This window comes from Apaloderma vittatum, unplaced genomic scaffold (assembly GCF_000703405.1).
Source record: "Apaloderma vittatum isolate BGI_N311 unplaced genomic scaffold, ASM70340v1 scaffold3603, whole genome shotgun sequence".
NCBI classification, from domain to species: Eukaryota; Metazoa; Chordata; class Aves; order Trogoniformes; family Trogonidae; genus Apaloderma; species Apaloderma vittatum.
This window is the reverse complement of record NW_009708455.1, coordinates 22,547-42,856: the sequence shown is the minus strand read 5'-3', so window position 1 is coordinate 42,856 and position 20,310 is coordinate 22,547. Positions and strand designations below refer to the sequence as shown.

The 20,310-nt window shown below is 36.4% G+C and overlaps 1 protein-coding gene across 1 annotated transcript in view; it reads left to right on the top strand.

Moving 5' to 3' along the window:
- Positions 1–19,819, top strand: part of PPHLN1 (periphilin 1) — a gene marked incomplete at its 3' end in the record, with an annotated part of 34,314 nt that extends 14,495 nt beyond the window's left edge. The window contains exons 5-8 of the mRNA XM_009866552.1: positions 9,045–9,259; positions 13,255–13,337; positions 17,642–17,761; positions 19,679–19,819. Of these exons, the coding sequence (XP_009864854.1) occupies positions 9,045–9,259; positions 13,255–13,337; positions 17,642–17,761; positions 19,679–19,819 (559 nt within the window). The remainder of the gene's footprint in view (positions 1–9,044; positions 9,260–13,254; positions 13,338–17,641; positions 17,762–19,678) is intronic.
- Positions 19,820–20,310: the final 491 nt, after the last annotated feature.

Here is a 20,310-nt window from a genome sequence, read left to right as displayed (position 1 = left end):
ATGTCTTCAACTAGATCAAGTTGCTCAGAGTCCCATCACACCTGGCCTTAAATGTTTCCAGGGATGAGGCCTTCATCACCTCTCTGTGGGCAACCTGTTCCAGTGTTTCATCCCCGTCACCATAAAAAAATGTCTTCCTAGTCTAAATCTGCCCTCTTCTAGTTTTTAAAACCATTGCCCCTCATCCCATTGCTACACACCCTTGTAACAGTCCCTCCTTGGCTTTCCCGTAGGTCCCCTTCAGGTACTGCCAGGCTGCTATAAGCTCTCCCTGGAGCCTTCTCTTCTCCAGGCTGAACTTTCCCAGCTCTCTCAGCCTTTCCTCGCAGCAGAGGTGCTCCAGCCCCCTGACCATGTTTGTGGCCTCCTCTGGACCCTCTCCAACAGGTCCGTGTCTTTCCTGTGCTGAGGACACAGTGCTGCAGGTGAGGTCTCACCAGAGCAGAGTAAAGAGGCAAACCAATTCAAATTTGATTAGATAGTAAACTCGGTGTGTGTTCTAGAATTTATATCTTACTAGATACATTTTTTGGGAAAGAATTTTGTACTAGGTTTACCTAGGTAAGGCAGAGAGTTGTAGTAACAGAGGAGATTGAAGTGACAAGCGATGAATTACCTTCTTTAAAAGTTCTCTTCAGTTACTGTTAATTTTATCTATTACTAAAAATCATCTTTGTTAAACAGTTTTCTGTTTAAAAATTTATCTTTGAATCTATGTTTATTACAGCCAGAATATTGCTTTCAATATTGCTTAGATATGTATGTGTTATTTTTAGGAAAAAAAAATTATTACTTCTCTGCGTCTTACTGATGCTAACTTTAGCTACTACAAAATTCTGCCAGGGGACCTGTTTTATTTATCATAAATAAGTAAAAGTTATAAATCATAGAATCATAGAATGGCCTAGGCTGGAAGGGACCTTAGAGATCATCTAGTCCAACCTCCCTGTCATGGGCAGGGACGCCTCTCAACTAGATCAGGCTACTCAAGGCTCCATCCAACTTGGCCTTGAACACCTCCAGGGACGGGGCAGCCACAATGTGGTGATAAGGAGACTTCCTCCGGTAAAAATCTACTTGTGCAGCAATTTAAAACTATCTAAGCTGGTTCCGTTCCAGTTCTTCCCTCTCCCTGGTATTGTTTCACGTTTTTGTGCTTTTCAGCGAGCTGGCCCTACGTGCTAAGTTAAGTACCAGTTTAGTTGCCTGAGAGAAAATATCAGTGCCAGGTTTGGAGTGGGAATATGGATTCAAGGAAGTTTGAGAAGATGTTGATTGTGGCAGCACCAGTCTGAATCAGTATGACTTATTGTGGAGCTACACTTTGAAGTTAGCTATTATTAAATCACTGAAATAACTGAAGACATGCAATAGTTGCAAAAGGATTCTTAATAAGGAATTTATCCAAGTAGCATGATATATCTCTTGTAAATATGTTCAGGTAATTGCTGTTTGTAGTATATATACACGAATTGGCCTAAACCCCATAAAAATGGCAAGAGATATTAATGTATATTATATTGTATATTATATTAGTGTAAACTGTTATCAAAGTGACAGAAAAAAGGAAACTGGGGTAAAAAAAACCCTACATGTCTGAGTATGAGAGGAAATGCCTGTCTTAACTTGGCGTTTTCTGATTTTGAACCAACTACACACTTGACAGGAAGGAATGAGATCAAGTCAAGAAAAAAAAAACATGTACAATATGTGGAGGTTTTATATACCTGTATGTCTTTTGAGAAATTCAAAAGCAGAGGTCATTCACTAACTTTTATTTAAATTTGCTGTGCAGAAGTTCATACCACTAATACAAAACTTAGGGGCGTAAGCAAATGAAACCTTTTTGACCTAAATGCTTCAAATCTCACTTTAAGTATAGAAACAAATTGTGGAGCATTTTTCTGATGCAGAGAAAAATTGAGTGTTTTTCTGATTTATAGGTCTCATTAAGGGGTTTGGAAAGAGAAGAAAATTAAATATACCAAGAGTATTGTGTGTCAGTATTGCTGACATAAGATATTACTCCTTACAAACTTGTTCCACAGCTTGCGCTTTCCTTTTGCAGCTTTGTATTGATAGTGTTAGAAAGTCAACCACAAGGTTTGGTCATATTGGTATATACTACTACACTACGGTATTTGTTGCTTTCTCTGAAGTATCAATGAACAAACAGTGTCCTGAAAAGCCTTAAGAGCTTTAGCAGAAAATTCATGGATTCTGGGTTCTTCTGTTTAAGAAGTTTGAAGATAGCCTTTGGGAAAAAGAGTAATAGATTGCCAAACATAAAATTCACTTATGCTTCTAAAAATATAGTGCAAAAATATTTCCTTTACTTAGTATCTATGTTAGAGAAATGCTTACCTACATTGAATTTCTTGGCAAGAGCTTACTGTGAAGTAAAAAACCCAAATGAACCCAAAAAACCCAAAGAAAAGCCCCAAGCAAACAAATAGACAAAGCCCCCAAAAATGCAAAACAACATACCCCCAAAAGAAACTCCAAGAAAACAAAGAACCCCATGAAACTCACAGTCCCCCCCGCCCCGTGCAACCTTCTTTTGTTGAGAAATTTGGCCATATAAAGATGAGTGACTCTAAACAGCTTTTGTTTTTCTCTGCACTCTTGTGTCCTTTTCCAAATGGATGCAGAACATCTTAAAAAAATAAAGTTATTTAAAAATTCTTATGGAACTGTTTCCTTGTGTTTCACAGTATGTTACTGTGCACAGATACTTGGTCTCAGTACATTTATGCTTGCTTTCGGTGGTAGTTAAGAATTTTCCTCCTCGTGCCCCATCAACCCCACGTTCTTTGGTACCGCAAGGGAACTTTTAAAAGTTCTTTCCTGTGTGCTGGTCTGAGTGCCTGAGACAGGATGACAAGTGAAAGCACCTAGAGGTGTGTCCCATTAGAACTTTCTCAAGAAGCAAAAATGATAACCAGTTTCTCTGGTCTGCTATGATATTAGCAGGAAAAAAAAAAGATAAAAGAAAGCTTACGTGAAGATCCTGTATCATTCTTCCTGTCTTTCTTCCCATTTTAAGCTTGTATGTTGAGATACAAGAATGGAATGGTTTCCATTCTGAATTCAGTCTGTTTAGGAATTGATTCAGTTGCTACTATATTGAGAATTTTATTCCTTGAGCAAGTGATCGGAACTGCTTGACTGCTCTGGGGTGATAGGCTGCTCAGAAAGTCAAGAGTCTGAAATCTGGCCCAGGAGTAGTGTCTATCAGGAAATGTTGTAGCTGTGAAATTCTGCACCACTGGAAATGTTGTCACTGTTAATAGAAGTTGTGACTCGCTCCAACTCTTCATGCAAATACGCGTTCTGGAACTTTAGACCCATGATTTATTTCCTATTGTAGAGAAATTGCAGGAACAGGGACTTACTGTGCCCTCATTTTCAAAAAGCAGAGAAGCCAAGATTGTATGCATTTGAATGCAATTATTTTGTAGAATTTGCGCTTCATTTCTCTAATTAACATATTTTGACTTTATTCTGCCAAAGCTGTTTGCTCTTAATTCCTCAGAACTTAAATCTCTGTTCTTCTTTGTTAGTTTCTTGTTCCTCTGTCCTTATCTGTATGGTCGACCCTAGTTTCTCTGTCTGTTAGAGAGTTTGAGTTTCAATATGTTGGTTTTTTATGGTGTGGCCTTATCCTCCAGCAATTTTAATCAAGTACATTGTCGGTGAGAGTAGAAGAGAAGATACTCTTTACTAGGGATAAAGAGGGGTGTAATCAGATTTACAGTTGAAGTGTGTAGCTTTACTGTTCAATCAAAGGACATAAAGATATTTCTCTCTAATGTTGGAATAATATTCCGCTTATCTTAGTTTTCATTCCCTGATCTGTTATGACATCCTGAGCTGGGGAGGAAGGTGAGTTTAGTAGCTTTCATGTCGAGTAAGGTGAATAAGTGGCATCAGTGTGGATTTTTGGTGTTTGCATGTGATGACTTCAGTAGTACTACATGCAGCATAAAAATTGTGAAGCGTTTATATATTTTTTTGTTGTTGTTGTACATTTGATATGTCTAATTATCCTTCTCTGCATGACTTACCAGTGTTTTGCAATGCCTCTTTCCTTTTACTTTCATGCAAAAAGCTTTTAATAAGATTACATTGACTAGTCCTAATTACATGAATTTCATTTAAAGCAAATGCAGATATCACTTACTAATATGGCAGTTACTTGCTTAGTCATAAAACGTTGAAAACCAGTTGTCATAAGAAATCTGTCATCATTTCTAATGTTCAGATGAAAGCCGCTGAAACCAGGTGCAATTACTTATATCTACAATGATGTAATTCACTGAATTGTTTTTGCATATAATAAATCAGTGTAAAGATCTCTGAACAATAACAGAGATTATAGTAAGCCTCTAAAAGAGAACTAAAGTAAATTGATAGTTTGTTGCCCAAACAAGTACTGGAGAGAGAGGGAGTGAGTTCTGGAAGGGAGGATGGTGCTGGAATCGTCTCCACCACCTACATTTACTTTGAAGATGTTAAAAGTAGAGGTATTTCTGACTCTCTGTGTTTGCATTTGGAATGTTTAAGGCAGCAAATCTTTTGAGAAATGTAGAGGTCAGGGTTGTAGTATATTTTATTAAATGTTTTCCATGTCATCTGAATCATGTTGGTAGCTCTATTAGCCCCTGCAGTGTCTTGACAAGCAAAATGAGGATTTTTTCTTTTGTTTCGCTCTTCCTCCCCCTTCCCCTTCCTTGTGTATCTTGAGACAGAGAAAGTGTATTGACTTCAGAAGCATGGTTCAAATCTTACGTTCTGTCTCTTTGTGCTGAACTGTGATGTCTTAGGAGATACATATAATTTCCTCAATTAATTCATAAAATTGCGGGAGTTACTTCTAGGCAAGTCTAGTAATCAAGCCCAAGCCTATTGATAGAATGCCTAACTCCTTTGACAACGCCAATCTTTCTCAGATGGAAAGTGTCACATAAATGCCTCTGACGTTGCATCTAGGTGATAGGCTGCACTCACCTCTGAGTTACTGAAAGAACCTACAATTTCTGCTCCACAGCGATGTGTTGAGTTGCCAAACCCTTCAGTGGAGTGTCAAGAGTGAGTTTTCTTCTTTGTGGCTGGACCACGTGGTAGATTAACGTTTTAGTTGAAAAGATGGATGTTTATTGGGATGTAGAAGTTCAAGAGAGCAGTAAGTGTGAACTAGTAGTGTACACAGTTGCACAGTAGCATGAATTCAGTGGTACTGAACTAAGATTCCTCTTACAAACAAAACTTTTTCGTGTAGTGCGTCTAGTGAGTGACTAAATTTTGCCTTTTTGTACTCTTCAGGTGTAAACCTGACACACCAGCTTGTGTTAGTCTTTGCTTCACAGAGCTTAAGCTGTACCACTCCCTTTTGTAAACTAGAAGGCTTCCTGTAGCCTGCAGTTTCCCACAGTTGTTGCTAAAACAAGGGACCAGAAGTACTCAGCGTGGTAGTGGTACCTTAGGAGAGGTGGTGTCTCTGGTCCTTTGGCAACTGAAAATCTCCCTCGTGCTGTATCCCCTTGGTCTTCAGCTGTGCAGAAAGCCATATGTTTGCCTATTCTGTATTTTTCATTTTTCCTCCTTGAAACGAACTGATGCTTAACTGAAACTCTTAGGTTTGTGCTCTTTCCTCAGCTGCCCTTGGTGAATGGTGTATATATGTGACTGTTTAGTTATAAACTTAAATCAGGAGCTCATCCAAGATTATCAGCTTTAGTGAGAATTTAATGCTTAAGTTTTGTGGAGGTTAAAATTGTAATACTTCCTGGTCCAGTATGGCTGAGAGAACTAAATTTTACTTTCAGGACTAAGTGTGAGATATGAATAGAGAAAAAAAAGGTAAGAGAGATTTTATATAGAAGGAATTAATCCTATAGATGTTATTAAAGGCAGTAGTTCTATTTTAAAATTACAGCTCCATGCAGAATTTTGCATCTCTATTGAATATTTTCACTGCTCAATAAACCTTTTGAGAATGTGTTGGAATCTGAAGCATGTGCTTAACTGCTTTGCTGAATTGCGGCCTTCATTACCAAATTGCAGGTGTATGTTAGCTTAAGTATTTAAGGGGGGGGAAAGTAAAACAATGCTTATTTTGTTCTGTTCAATATGGTTTGTTACATTAATGGAAAACATCAGATATGCTGTGCTGTCCGAAACAAATTTAATATAGTTAGTGGCCTGAGTGTTTAGTATGAGGTAGACTCCAGTTAAGAATTAACATGATGTGAATTAAAATGAAAACTTAAAAAATGAAAGTGAGATTTTACATTTTTGTGAATAATTATTGTAGAATGAGGCTTCTAAATGTTTTCCTGTTTAAAAGTGTGTTTCAGTGATATTCTGGAAGTTCTTATGTGGATATTAGAGCATTTAATGTATGTGTGCAATAGCTAAGACTCTGTAAACATTTCCATAATAAACTTCTCTGTATACTAGGCCTTAATAACTTGGTCATAAAAACGTGTTTGGGGCATAAAAGTGGTGTACTGGTCTGCCAGAAAACTTATGCTTTAAAAATAAGTAAGATTCTTTTAAAGAAAGAGATTTAGAAGGATACTGAAGAAAATATATGCCATACCTAACTCATTCCTGATAACTATCTGATCAATATGTTCTTTAAGAAATTTAAAAACCCACTCGCTTAACTAGACAAGCTAGTTCAGTGCCAGGCTAAATTTTCTAGTATTCTTAAAAGTCTGAACTTTTGCTTTAAGCCTATTGCTACATAAAATGCTCATACATGTGATGTACATAAAGAATTAGTTCCCTATTTTTAGCTACCTCTCATAGGTTTGACTCCTTATTCTCATAGGTACCTCTCACCTGACTTCTTTTTTGCTAAGTGGACAAAAGGATTTGAGTGTTTCTTCATTAAAGGTGTTTTCTCAGTCTCTGATAACTATTTATTTCCTTCTGGAGAGCCTTCCCTTAATCTATGCATTCCCTAAAGGACAGTGGCCAAAGGTGGGCAGTTGCTCTTAGGCCTGTGGAGAAAGCAGGAGGATTATCTTTCTGGGTATTCTGAGGCTATTTCAGGCTTTGGTAGAAGTACCTATACAGGGGATAATGTATAGAAGCTGTTAATTAGAGCACTACTGAACAATTTCTTCGTTGTTTCTTTTGATGGCTCACTTGACAAGAAGAAAGTGTCACAGTAAACAGAAGAAGAAAATATGGTTAGAAGAGAAATGAATATTGATTTTTAACATACTTGTTAGCTATAAATCCATGTAACATTGTCTTCTATCAGGTTTGGTATGTGGGCCTGTAAAATAAGCTTTTCTCTAAGATAAGATATCTCTAAAAGGCTGCAGGTCTGTTAACAGTGAAATAATTATGTAAAATGTGACTTTGCCTCACTGACATTTTACTGAAAACCAAGGTGTCTGAGAGCTATTGATTCTTATTTTAGTTCCATATGAAAATTTTCAAAACAGAGATTTGTTTTATTTTCCTCATACTTTCTTCCATCTCACTTGGAGAACAAAGCTGAAGGATTGTCTGCATTTTTTTTACTGACTGTGCCCCTGCCCCAGTGATTTTCGTGACAGAGTAACTTCAATGTTACTTGTGGGATGTTTGTGCTCTGAAGCAAAACCACTCGTGCAGATGTACTTTCCATGCAAAAAGTAAATCAACTCTGTACAAAACACATCAGTGTAGTAGGGTTTGTATTAACTGTGGTACTACCTGTGTGGGGTCAGCAGTCCAGAACAGCTCCGGCACACTGAAGTCCTGTGGTACCCATCACAAATGTGGGCCTGTAACACACTACAGGACTTGTACACTAGAGGGCTTTTTTTCCTTTTCTCCACCAACGTAAAATTAGCTTAGGGCTATGTTGTGCTCAGTGAGACCACCAGGTCTTTGTGAGACATTCCCTTATTTATAAATATTTGACTACGATGAGAAATCAGAGAGAGAAGCAGTGAAGTGGGGTACCTTCTGGCTTACTATAAATGCTACGAAGTCTTTTTTTTACTTGGCAATACTGTGGAGGAGTTGAGGACTACTTCTCTTAGCAATGTGTCTTCCAATGAAGACAAATGCCACAGGTCTAGATTCAGTAGGTGCTTGTTTGCATGTTTGTTAGCTTTGAGATTCTTTAGGAAAAGTTCAATTTGACTTTTTTTGACCTTATGTATGGGTCAAAGTTCAATTTGATTTTTTTTTTTAATCATATATGGATATTAATATAATTTGCAGGTAATTGGGACATTTAGGCTATGGTCTGGAGTAACAATATATAAATTTAGTAGAAAGTTTTGATGTTGACAAGGTTGTGGTTTCAAATCAGTTGAATTTCGTGTAATACTGTGTGTGTCTGGCATTTTACAGTGAAGTTCAAAATGGATGTTGTGCACTGTGAAAGACATAGACTTTTTAGTAGGTATAAATCTTCATATTTTCATCTAAGGTGGTATCCTTGAGTGGATACGTAGGCATGAGGATAAATATCCTACAGTTTTATTTTTCTCCTTGCTGGGTATAAACTGAAATCCATCAATGATATTTCCCGTAATAAGGTGTGTGAAAACAAAGGAGAGACATAGTCCCTTGAAAATAAGAGTAAGAGAGAAATAAAATTGAAAACAACTAAGCAGGGTAAGCAATATTTGCATTTTTAACTATTGTAAATTGAGGCATAATTTCCAGGTGAAGTGGAAATTTTCAGGTGAAATGTGGAGTGAATCTGCAGAAATAAAATGTGAGTCCCAATTTCTTGAATGCCTGTCTTAGATTTCATCTGTGTCATCAAGAAAGGAATTAACTTCTAGCAATGAAGTAGTTGAATGAAATCTGAAAAAAAAATTTACATACTTTTTTTTTTCCTACGTGTTTTTCATTTATTACCTAGTACTGTAACAGTGCTGAAGATTTCAGACGTGTTCCACAGATGACAGCTTAACCTATTTGTATTTACCAAACATAAAATGTTGCCATTTTGTTATCTAGTGCTGTTCCACAGTCACTGGAAGGATAACCAAGCAACTGTTGTTTTTCTGTTGTCTTCAAAGGGACGTCAGAGATGGCTTCAGAAGAAAAAGCTTCTATCCTTCTCATTATATGAGGGAGCGATCCCCTCATAAGAGGGACTCTCCTTTCTTCAGGGAATCGCCGGCGAGCCGAAGGGATTCTCCACACAGCAGATCTGGCTCCAGTGTCAGCAGCAGGAGCTACTCTCCTGAAAGAAGCAAAGCCTATCCTTTTCACCAGTCTCAGCATAGCAGAAGTATGTCATCTTTACATAAAAGAAATATTTCTTCTCAGCAAGGTAATGCTGGATTAATGACGAGAGCTGGTTAGCGAGGTGAAACTGCAACTCGCTGTATAAGCCCTTTTGCTTTATGTGCTGTCTTTTACAATGAGAGAACTAGACATTTTGTACCAATTATGTGTTGTCTGCTCCTTGATTGTTCCACTGTACTCGCTGTTCCCTTCTGTATTTCATGTGGGAGGTTGTAGGTGTTCTTTCAGTAGCAACTCTAGACTGACTGTAGTGCAGTCTGAGTCCCAGCTGCACAGCCTTTTCTGGTATTGTATGTTATTTTCCTTTTGGCATCGACTGCTTCTCTTACTTCTTTATGTGCTTCACTGGATTCCCTTACAAGAAACTTTGCTGTCGTTTGTAGCAAGTGAAGGCTTTTCTTCCTGCAACCAGGCAAAAAGAGGAATTAAAAAAATTGGAGAAATTAAAGTACATACTACTACTTGTTACATTTTCTAAAACTGTATTATTAGGCTTTGGAAGTTGGTTAATTTTGGTAATTTCATCTCATCATCAGATTCTCTCAAATCTTGCTTTTCTCAAAGAAATGCAAAACATATCTCAGTTAACTCTGTACCATGTGTGCTCTGCCTTTGAAAAGCTTGGCTGTTAAATTTTCCCAGAAATCTAATGAATCATCTGTTTTCAAAATATTTAAGGTTTTCTTATTTAAATAATTTGGGGGGAAAAAAGGCAAAATTGCTGGGTTTTGTATACTACAGTCTTAGCCACTGCTGTTTTTACAGCTTATGTAAATTGATTTGATTTGATTTCCTTTTCTTCAAATGCTTTGTAATGAACTACACAAACCTACTGTTCGTTTTGGCAGCTATTAAATTAATTAGTTGGGGTTTTTTATTCATTGATAGGCATATTGTGTGTTTCCAGAGTGGCACACTGGACCATTATGTAGCACTTGTTGCCAAAAAGGATCTTGTGGAATTTAGTTAACATCATTTAAATACTGAGGAATCATTTCACTCCTTGCAGAATATGAATTATCTTTCTGGCTCATCATTGCAATTCTTTTAATGCTGTGTATCAATACACAGTGAACACACGTGGATTCTTCTAAGTGTAGGAGAGAAAGAGAAAAATCTGTGCAAGTGTTGTAAATGTGCAGCTCGTAGTTACCAGAAACAGGAAGAGATTGTTGTGGGAAACGATATAAAATTTTGGAATGTTTCTGCTGTTTCCTAACATTTTGAGCTGACTTCCATCATTTTTGTAGTATATTGGCAGAATTACTTCAACAGGAGTGGATGTAGCAAGGTAGAAGCAGACATCTTCACAAACGCTAGGTGAGAGAGGAGGTTGCCTTTAGGTCTGTGGCTTTCGGATTTTTTTTCCCAGTTGCGTGGTCAAACACCTCTTCTCCATCATCTTTAAATCGGTTGCAAGAGACCAGATGGTTTGTATACTGGACTATTTCTTTGTAACTCTTTGTGCCCTGAAAAATAGCACTACTAAACCGTTCCTCTAAATGACTTAATTAAAATGGCCTATTTGCAAGGTATAAATGGCTTAAATAATACTTCTAGAATCATATTTGAATATGATTTATCTTAGGTAAGCTCATTTATTACATATTTTAAGAGAACGTAAAGTGACACGTTTCATATGTCAATGGTATATTTTAATTTGTACTTAAATGGATTTCCAACTATACAATATACAACCATACAACAATATATACTATTTCATGCAGAATTTATAATATGATATCTTTTTAAATAGCATGATAATTTTTAAAATCATGCCATCTGATTCAGTTTGGCCTCATGAATTCCACTGAAGGAGACCTATCCCATGCTCTTGAACCATCCATAAATTAGGAAAAATACAGGGTTTGAAAAGAGAAAACTGGAAGGACATAAATAAGGTTGGTAGAGGGAAGGAAAGGGCTGATGGGAAAGGACATGCATGCAGCTGTGGTAGGAGAGCACGGAGAGAAGCAGAGTGACATTCCTTCACCGGGCTGGTCAGTGAGCTGTCTGTAGAGCGGTACGCTGAGGAGATGCAAGAAGGCAAGTAGTGGTGCTTTGAAAGTGTCTCATTCAGTTTGTACAGGTGGGGCTCGTGGGTTCTAGATAGTCACATGCATCCAGAAAAAAAGGCCTAATAATGTCTCCAAATTAAACGGTGGTTTCTGTCACTGCTTAACTTTGAATAATTTGCTGCCACTTGTATCGTCTTACTTCATCTCTTCAAGCACAAATTTATAATCCACTCGGAGTAAATAATCTTTGAAAATAATCTCTGAAGGTTATCTCTTTGATGAAGGAGACGTGTAAGAGGCAGAGTGCAAGTAGGCTGAATTTAAAATGATGTGGCTCATCCATGGGGCTGAAAACCAGGTATCACAGGAGGAAAAATTCTGTGTTACTTTGTGATATCAAGGGAGATGACATTCTGTGCTTTGGAGAGTGTGATGGATTAAAGACACAGTTATTTCTATCTTTACAGTTTTGGGTTTGTCATATGGTTTGTATTTATAGAAACTTTTAATTTTCCACAGTTTTTGAGTTTGCTATTTGTTTCCATCATGCAGGAGCTTTTTTTTTAGTTAAAAGTAGCTCATAATTCATCCTTTGTTTTATGGCTACTAGAAATTCTCAAATAAGGCTGCTTGCTATGTTTTTAAGTATGCTTTCTGTTCAAATTGAGAGTTAAAGTGCTATTTAAAGCATTTGCTTTTGCCAGAATAAATTCCTCAGCTGTTTCCAGTAGCATTTTAGAAAGACCCATCAGAAGCTGTGAAGATTTTTACATGGATCAGTAGGCCTTCAACATCACTGCAGTAACTCGCTTGCCTGTAACAGTGTGCAGAGATGACCGCTTATTTCATCTTTGCTTTGTGTTAAGTCTACACCACCTATGGTATCAAAACAAGGGGAAGAGTAGAAAACCAGCTTTTCAAATACCTCTTAGACACTTCCTAATTTTTATGTGCTTTTTACATAGACTTTTCCTTATATTTTTTTTTTTTAGGTTGTGGTATTTTAAAATATACAATGTGGTCTTATTTTATGGCATCAAGTAAAAAAGAAACGAAAATAGGTCGGCTGTTAGGAGATGCCATATTTGTTCTTTATTGCTTTGACTCATTTAATTAGAACCATATTTGTTTGTAGTTCTGCTAAAATAATTTACATCCATGTTTTCGTAATTATTTGATAGACTTTAATTAATCTTTCTTAATTGTATTGATAAGAATTTAATGGAAGCCAAGGTAAGTCTACATTGTTTTCCATTTGTGAGCAGTCAGCCATAGCCCAGTGAGTGCGAATAGCGTAGTTAATTTAGGCTTACTGACAACAAATTTGCTTTTCCTATTTGCATTTTGCAGATTCCTCAGATGCAATCTAAGAGAAAACTAGTGGTTTACACTCCAGCCAGTTCTGCTGCTGCAGTCTGCCTGTGGCAAGGCTGTGCACAAACTGTGACTAGCGCGGTGAATTTGAATTGTCACTTTGCCCATTTTTCACTCTTTGAAGAAAAACACTGATAAAACAAAGAGCATCTAGCCTGTGGTTGATACAATACAGGCCTGTTTTCCATACTGGAACTTTTCAACATACTGTGGCCTGCTAAACCAGTTCTTTCACTGCCTGGTTTCCTGGAGTGATTGACTGGTGTCTAATATTTCACCCGTTTATATTATTACAGGAATACTAAAAAGTAAAATCATATCATCTTGCCAAATCATGTTGATATACCCTTTCAGTTAATGTTGAAAAAAAGGACAGTAAGTGTTCCTAAATATGTGAAATAATATAGCTGTATCTCTTCTCTCCTTTTGAAAAGAAATTGTTATCAATACTTATCAAATGATGGACCATGTAGATTTCATGTCTGACTTGAGTGGATTTCACTGCAATTTTCCTAAGCCAGTAAGTATATTTGCAATATATATCTTTAATATAATTTTGTGATTGCTATTTTTTTCTTAATTGTAGGTAAAGAAAGGACATCAGCTCAGTCACTGAAAACATCAAGAGATGCATCACCTTCAGGCTCCACAGCAGTACCATCATCAAAGGTCAATTTTATTTTTGAGTACTTCTTGCCGTGGTTTCAGATTGCTCACTGTTGTTGGATTTCTTTCCTTATTTGGGAGGAGATACTGTTTGCAGCTGTTAAAGGAAGGAGCATCTTGAATTGCTGTGCAACCCAGCAGAGGATAGGTTTCCCTTATCTGGCAGGAAGGTGCTGATAGTGGTGTGTACCTAATGACGACACCGACAAACCTTTTCATTCTGTATTCACTGTCTCGATTTAAGAGAAAGGGAGTTTTGTATGTATTTAAAATTGTCTGAAGTGTGCTAGAAAAGGAATGGCAAGGAGAAAAATGTGGAGGCAGGTTTTAGGAACAACAGATCAATTGGACAAGCCTGTACTTGCACTGAACTCCATCCTTCATTGATTCCTAAGCTGTAACTGGATTTGGAAACTGTGTGGTGAAGCGTCTGACTGACCGGGAAGATAACATGAATAGCAGAGTTGACTTGAGAGCAAGGGTGCTTGGAGATGTGGTGAGAATGGGAAGGGAGCCACATTGCGATATAGTTAGATAAATGTCGGTTTACATTCTGAATTATGCTGTTTAATTTCTTGTCAAATCTTGAGGACTGAGCACCAACTACATAACTGGACAGGCTAATAAACACTAATGAACAATCAGCATTCAATATTGTTCTGGCACTCCTGTGGCAGCAAAAACCTTTTCATACCACGCACTGCTTGCCTGTAAATTATATTTGATGTTAAAATGAACACTTCCAGAGGAGTATTTTCTCGAAATTGTTGAGAAGTACTTTAATGAGAAATAAAGGAACAGAGCATTATATTGTTCTAAATGAATAAGGTCCTATTAAAGTGTAAAATTCACCTTAAGTAGCATGATCCACTAGCCTGGTTCTTGAGATCTTTTTAATAAAAGCAGTGGAATGCTTAAACAACAAGAAAAAAGGCAAGAAAGAAAGGTACTGTTTGTTGTAAGAAGGTGAGACTGAAGAAAATAATTGAGTGGGGAAAAAGTCAGGCTTTGGTTGTTCTGTGTCATTCTAAGTATACTTGTCCCTTATGCACCTCTTTTGGATCTGCTGTGCTGGGTGTTAACTAATTTCCAATGTCCTTAAAGGAGGGAGGCAAACAATGTATTTTCAGTGATGCAAATAGGGAAAGTAAGAAAAAAGCTGTTACATGCAAGTTACACTGGATTATAAAATAAACTTCATAATTAGTTAACCTATTTTCCTTAAGGACGCAGCATACTACAGCTTCATACCAAGTCCTTGCTTAATACAAACCTTTGAGAACAAGGAGGCATTGCAAAATCTCTTGCTCTTGTATTAGTGTGCAGTGTGAGCTTGAGCTATAAAGTATTCTGTAAGTGTTTTGCTTTCTTCTTCAGTCAAGTCTGATCTATGTTGTATTGTTGGGGGTTTTTTTGCCAGCAGTTTGCATATATCTGCTGGCAGTGGATATCCACTTGATGTAAGCTACACAAAATAAAACCTTCTGTTTGAGGGAAATCGTTTCCCCAGACAACACAAATATTTATTTGGGTTTGTATCAGCTACAGAATTGGAGGTACTTCAGTGACCTTTTATTGCTTTTCTCTTGAAGCCCCAAAATCTGCTTGTAATTTACTGTCCTGTGCCAGTGGAGCCTTCTGGGGTGGTGACTGGATTACACTGACCAAGCTGTCCAAGTACTTCACTGACATAGAAATACCAAGACAAAAAGTCTTGGCACAACATGACGAATATCTCCAGGGCCAGGGTCTTACTGTCTACTTCTACTTGATAAATGAGTTATATAGTCTGTTTTATAGATTAAAAGAGATAGTTTTCAATGCTCTTAAGTTATAATTCAGCTTTGAAATACTTACAAAGGTATATGCTTCCACAGCAATATCTCTTTTCACTGCAGTAACTGTATGCAAATCTGAAAAGATATTTTTGCCTGTCTTATAATTAATTTTCTACATACTCCTGCATATGAAATAATACACGTTGGTGTTATCTGATCATAACCACCTGTTTAATTGACTACGCTGTGAAATCTTTTGTGTTTTTCTTTAATAGCTGTCTGGACTGCAAACCTTGGAGGCTGTATCCAACCTAATTAGAGCAAAAGGCAGATGTGTGAGGCAGGGAAAGCTTCCCGGCAAAGATAGCCTAAGACTGATAGGTTTTTGTTGTTCGTATGTTATGGACAGGGTAAAACCAAGAAAAAAATAACCAAACCACTCTGTTTTGAGGCAGGGAGAGAAGTTTCGTTGCTTTTTATGAGATACACGAGGCTAATAATTTCTTGGAAGCGTACAGCCTAAGTTGTTGCAGAAATTTTTCTGAGAAATATGTTTCTGTTCTTTCTCTTCTGCTGTAGCGTGTCTGTGGAAATACCGTTATGTATTTCATAAAATGCACTCAGGATTATTTTTAATACATATTTATTGACATGTGACTTATATAATTAAATATAATGAGATTAAATTAAACAGATTTTTACTATATTCCAGTAGATACAGAGTGATCAGTTTCTGTTTATGACTTGTAGAAATATTGTAGGTCATATGAGATTTAATTTATCTTCGTTTCATGCAAAGCTGTCTGTCCGTGACAAAGATACATGTCTTTTCTTATTGTTACTGTCCAGAGCTGCATTAAACAAAAGGGAGAGAACTAGAGTACAAGATTTTGGCAGCTAGGAGAAAGTCAGGTTAAAGGTATATTATGGGGAATAAGGACCTCACAGGGGGAAAAGAATTGACAGTAGGTGGTTGGTAGTGAGACTAATGTAAGAATAATCCTGCAGTTTGAAAAGGTGAGCTGGGCTTAATTATTATATGATTTATATTACCTTTTCCTTTGAGGAACCCTCTTTGTGCCCCTGCGTATTGAAGTTCATCACCTCCTGACTTCCCTGGTTGTAATTCTGTTAATTTACAGTTATAGAAAGGAGAGACTCTTATTTGAAGATTATGTTGTGCTTCTCTGGACCCTTATTACAGGTCACAGTATTTGCTTCCACTGGCTGTATGTAATTTAGGATGAACTAATGATAAAAGGAGGAGTGTTGCTTTTTTTCCTTTGAGGAACCCTCTTTGTGCCCCTGCGTATTGAAGTTCATCACCTCCTGACTTCCCTGGTTGTAATTCTGTTAATTTACAGTTATAGAAAGGAGAGACTCTTATTTGAAGATTGTGTTGTGCTTCTCTGGATTCAGATAAAGGTGGTGTCCTTATGACCTGGAAGGGTTCTGTTAGTCGTGTGCTTATGCCAGCCTACAGCATGAAGAGCATTTGGGTAATATTTTACTTGAAGTAAGCACAAAAGGTCCGAAGATGAAACACCCTTATTACAGGTCACAGTATTTGCTTCCACTGGCTGTATGTAATTTAGGATGAACTAATGATAAAAGGAGGAGTGTTGCTTTTTCTTTTTTTTCTTTTTTTTTTTCTCCACCCATTTGCTGAGGTGGAGCAGGCACTGAGTACAAATTGTGACAACCTTTTTCACACGGTAGGATTTTTCTAATTTTTTTTTTTTTTTTAGATATCCAAATTACTGTTGCAGTTTTTAGTACAAGAGTTGTATAGATTCTTGGATGGATGCCTCTGTACATACAGTTGATTCAACTAAAATACCCACGCAGTGGTAACAAGATTTATAAAACTAGCTGTTCCTAAACTAGTTTTGGTATGTCTTGAAAATATTTTAAAAAAACTATTTATATGAGTATTTTCATCTGAAAAGGTAAATTAAAAGACTATAAAGCCATGACTGACTCTGTTATAAATGATCAATGTTTCCTCCAAATAAAAAATAATGAATTTTCATGGAAGCAGATCTGATCATTTAAAGTATGTATAAAATACTTTTTGTCCCTAATTAGGTTAGATTTTATACACTACATGCTGTTTAATAGTTTAGTTTAAATTAGTTACATCCTTTTATGCCTGAAAATAACATTGAATTATTAGATCTGACTTCTTGGTCCCTGTTTATTTCATGTCTCTCTAAACTCAACTGGTCTGAAATAATTTTTTTATTATCTCTGTCCCATGAAATTAATAAAGCTAATTCTGAAAGTATGATACTTTTTTTAATTTCTTACCAGATTTCACTGATTTTTTTTTTCTCCTTTCTTTTTTTTTTTTCTCTACTCTCTCCTCACCCACTCTTCTTTTTAAAGAAATCAGTCAGCAAATGAAATAGCTTCAGCTTCCATATTTGCTATTTTAAAATGTTTTGGAGATTTATTTTAGTTTTGAAGATGTTTTACCATGGGTAAATATGTTTCATGTTAAACCTTGACCGTAACTTTTTTGTACAGGCTTTGGATAAGGGCACCAGACTATCGGAAAAGGAACTTGCAGAAGCCGCAAGCAAGTGGGCAGCTGAAAAGGCGGAGAAGGCTGATGAAAACAATTTACCTGAAATAACGGAGTATGATGTAAGACAGGATTATTAATCAGTTTATTTTAAACTATTACAACAATAGACTTGTTTTTCTGTACTCTCCTGAAAGGCACATTTTCTAACTTAATCCTGAATTCAGTGCTATTAAATGTTTGTTAAAAGGGAGTGAGAAGGAGAGTAAAGCCTTGTGATTTATTTATTTATTTATTTTTAAATACACAAAACGAAATAGGTTTTGTTAGTTAGTATAATTTGAACTCGCATTCAGCTACAACTGACAAAATAAGGCTCCAGCTCTCCAAGGGGTCCTCCAGGGAACTCTTGCACTAGTGTATGTGTGTTTGCTGAACTCCTTAAAATTAACAAGGGACTTCTGAGTCAAAATAGGAGTGTCCGGGTTAAAACATAAGACTTGAAGAGAAACTCTTGTTTATTGAGTTCAGTTCAACACTGTGTCAGCCTGCCATGTCCTGTATGCTTTTTCAGAAAGCAGTCCTCTTCTATATTAAAAATTAAGTTTTTGCCTTGCTTTTTTTCTCCCCACAACCTTTATTTCATTAATAATCAACATTAATTAATTGTTGATTTACACCCACCTCTTCTTGCCCCTCCTTGTCTTCTATCGTTTGCTATACTGAAGTGTGTATATAGCCCTTTTCAGTCTTTTATTATGCTGCTCTTGGATAGAATGTCTTCTTTTGCATTCTGCTATGTTAGTAGAAGATGTTTTTGTCATTTAAAACAAACCAAATGTTATGTAATGCCTTGTTGTCGAATAGTCTGGTTTAATTCTGTGATCATTTCATCTTTAACCTTCACTTTGCTTCAATGTTAGAGGCAGTCTTAGAAAACCAAAATAGTACTTAGTTTTCAAAGTAATGTATCTCAAACTTTATGATTAATGGATTTGTATTTTGTACTTGTTTGTAAATAATACAACTTTTAAATTTTTTCATAGTGCTTAATAGCTGGGCTTTGTGCTGCACTGAATTTTTTAGCAGCCTTTACTCACTCTCAGGCATTTGATGATTTATTGCAATAAGAAAATTTGGGATACAATCCTCATGGTTTATATTGCTACAAAGTTTTGAGCAGATGCTCATAAGATCACTCAAGCTTTTTTTTTTATTTTTGTCTAATGCTTTTCACTTTCACGTTAGTTAAGACTTAAGATTCTCTACCTCTTTGTTCTCGAATAGTAGAAAATATTTTTTATGCATCTTTTTCAGTTCTCAAATCTAATTTTTTAAAAAACTTGTTTTACTACTCTACTAGTCTATTCCATAATACTGAATTTAAATATCCTGTAGTAATTTCTTCTCTTTTACATCTTACAGATAAATTCCTTCAAGTGGGAGTCTGTTTGCTTTGGGGCAGGGATACCGTCTTAATTTCTCTTTTAGAGGGAAGCTTATACAATTTTGATACTTCAGTAAGATTTCTCATATTATCAGGAATTCTCTAAGCGTGTGTTTGCTTTTGCTATACAGTAGGCATCTATGTTCCTTTAATAATTAACCTGTGGTCCTGAATGCTGCAAAAGTTCTTTCTGACAGCGTTTTGATCTTGTCGATGTCGATTTACCTTGGATCTTGTGACCGTTATCTCTCCCAGAAAGCTAATCCCACTTTCATTGCAAATTTTTCTTGCTAGCTCGTGTTAGAAATATCACGTGCACAAGATTCTTTTCAGCAGAAGGGCAGGTAAAGGTTATCTGACATCATTGTCTTTACACAGTTAAGACTTGAGTCACGTTTTTTTAATGATGTCACATTTTTCATGTGTTTAAAATAATTTTTTTTGTTAGATTGTAGCAATAATGCTTTACTAGTATTCTTGGTAAGCAAACTCCTGTCTAACTGAATGACTGTATTTGGGTTTCTGGTTTTGCTCTCACACTTTGAGGTTTTTGTTTTGCTTTCAAAACCTAATTTGACTGGTTTTTTTTAAGGCTGGATCTTCAGCTCCATTATACGTCGAACAAACAGAGGAAGCAGAAACAAATCTAATGGATAGTACGGAATTATATGAAGATGGCCAACTTCTTGGTCGCTCAAAAGCAATTGCAACTAAGACAAAGGAGATTGAACAGGTGAGTACTTGTGGCATTTTGTCGCTTATACGGTGCGTGTGTAATGCTTTGATCTGCTAGAAATACATCGATTTATTTTTTCCTCCTTGGAGCATAATGTGAATGTAATCTTGAGATGATGTGATGATAACAACTCTATCTATTTAATTCTTAAGGAGCATGACATTTATGGAAAATTAATGGTGTTTTTCTGTAGCTTGCATGCAACACCTGCTATTTTGCAAGCTGAGAAAATGACAGCTCCTTTGAATAATTGTTTTAAAATCAACTAGAATACAAATAATTTCAAATGTAATAAAAAGTAAGGCTTTATGTGAGATCACATTATCAGAAGTTACTTTTATGCTTTAATTTCCTTAAATATATACACTTTGGAACTGAACACTAGAAGCTGCCTTCTGGTTGTGTTTTTGTTTTCTTTGGGTTTTTTATTTTCAGTTATGGGTTTTTTTTTGTTGTTGCATTTTTTGTTGTGTTGAGTCTTTGTGGGT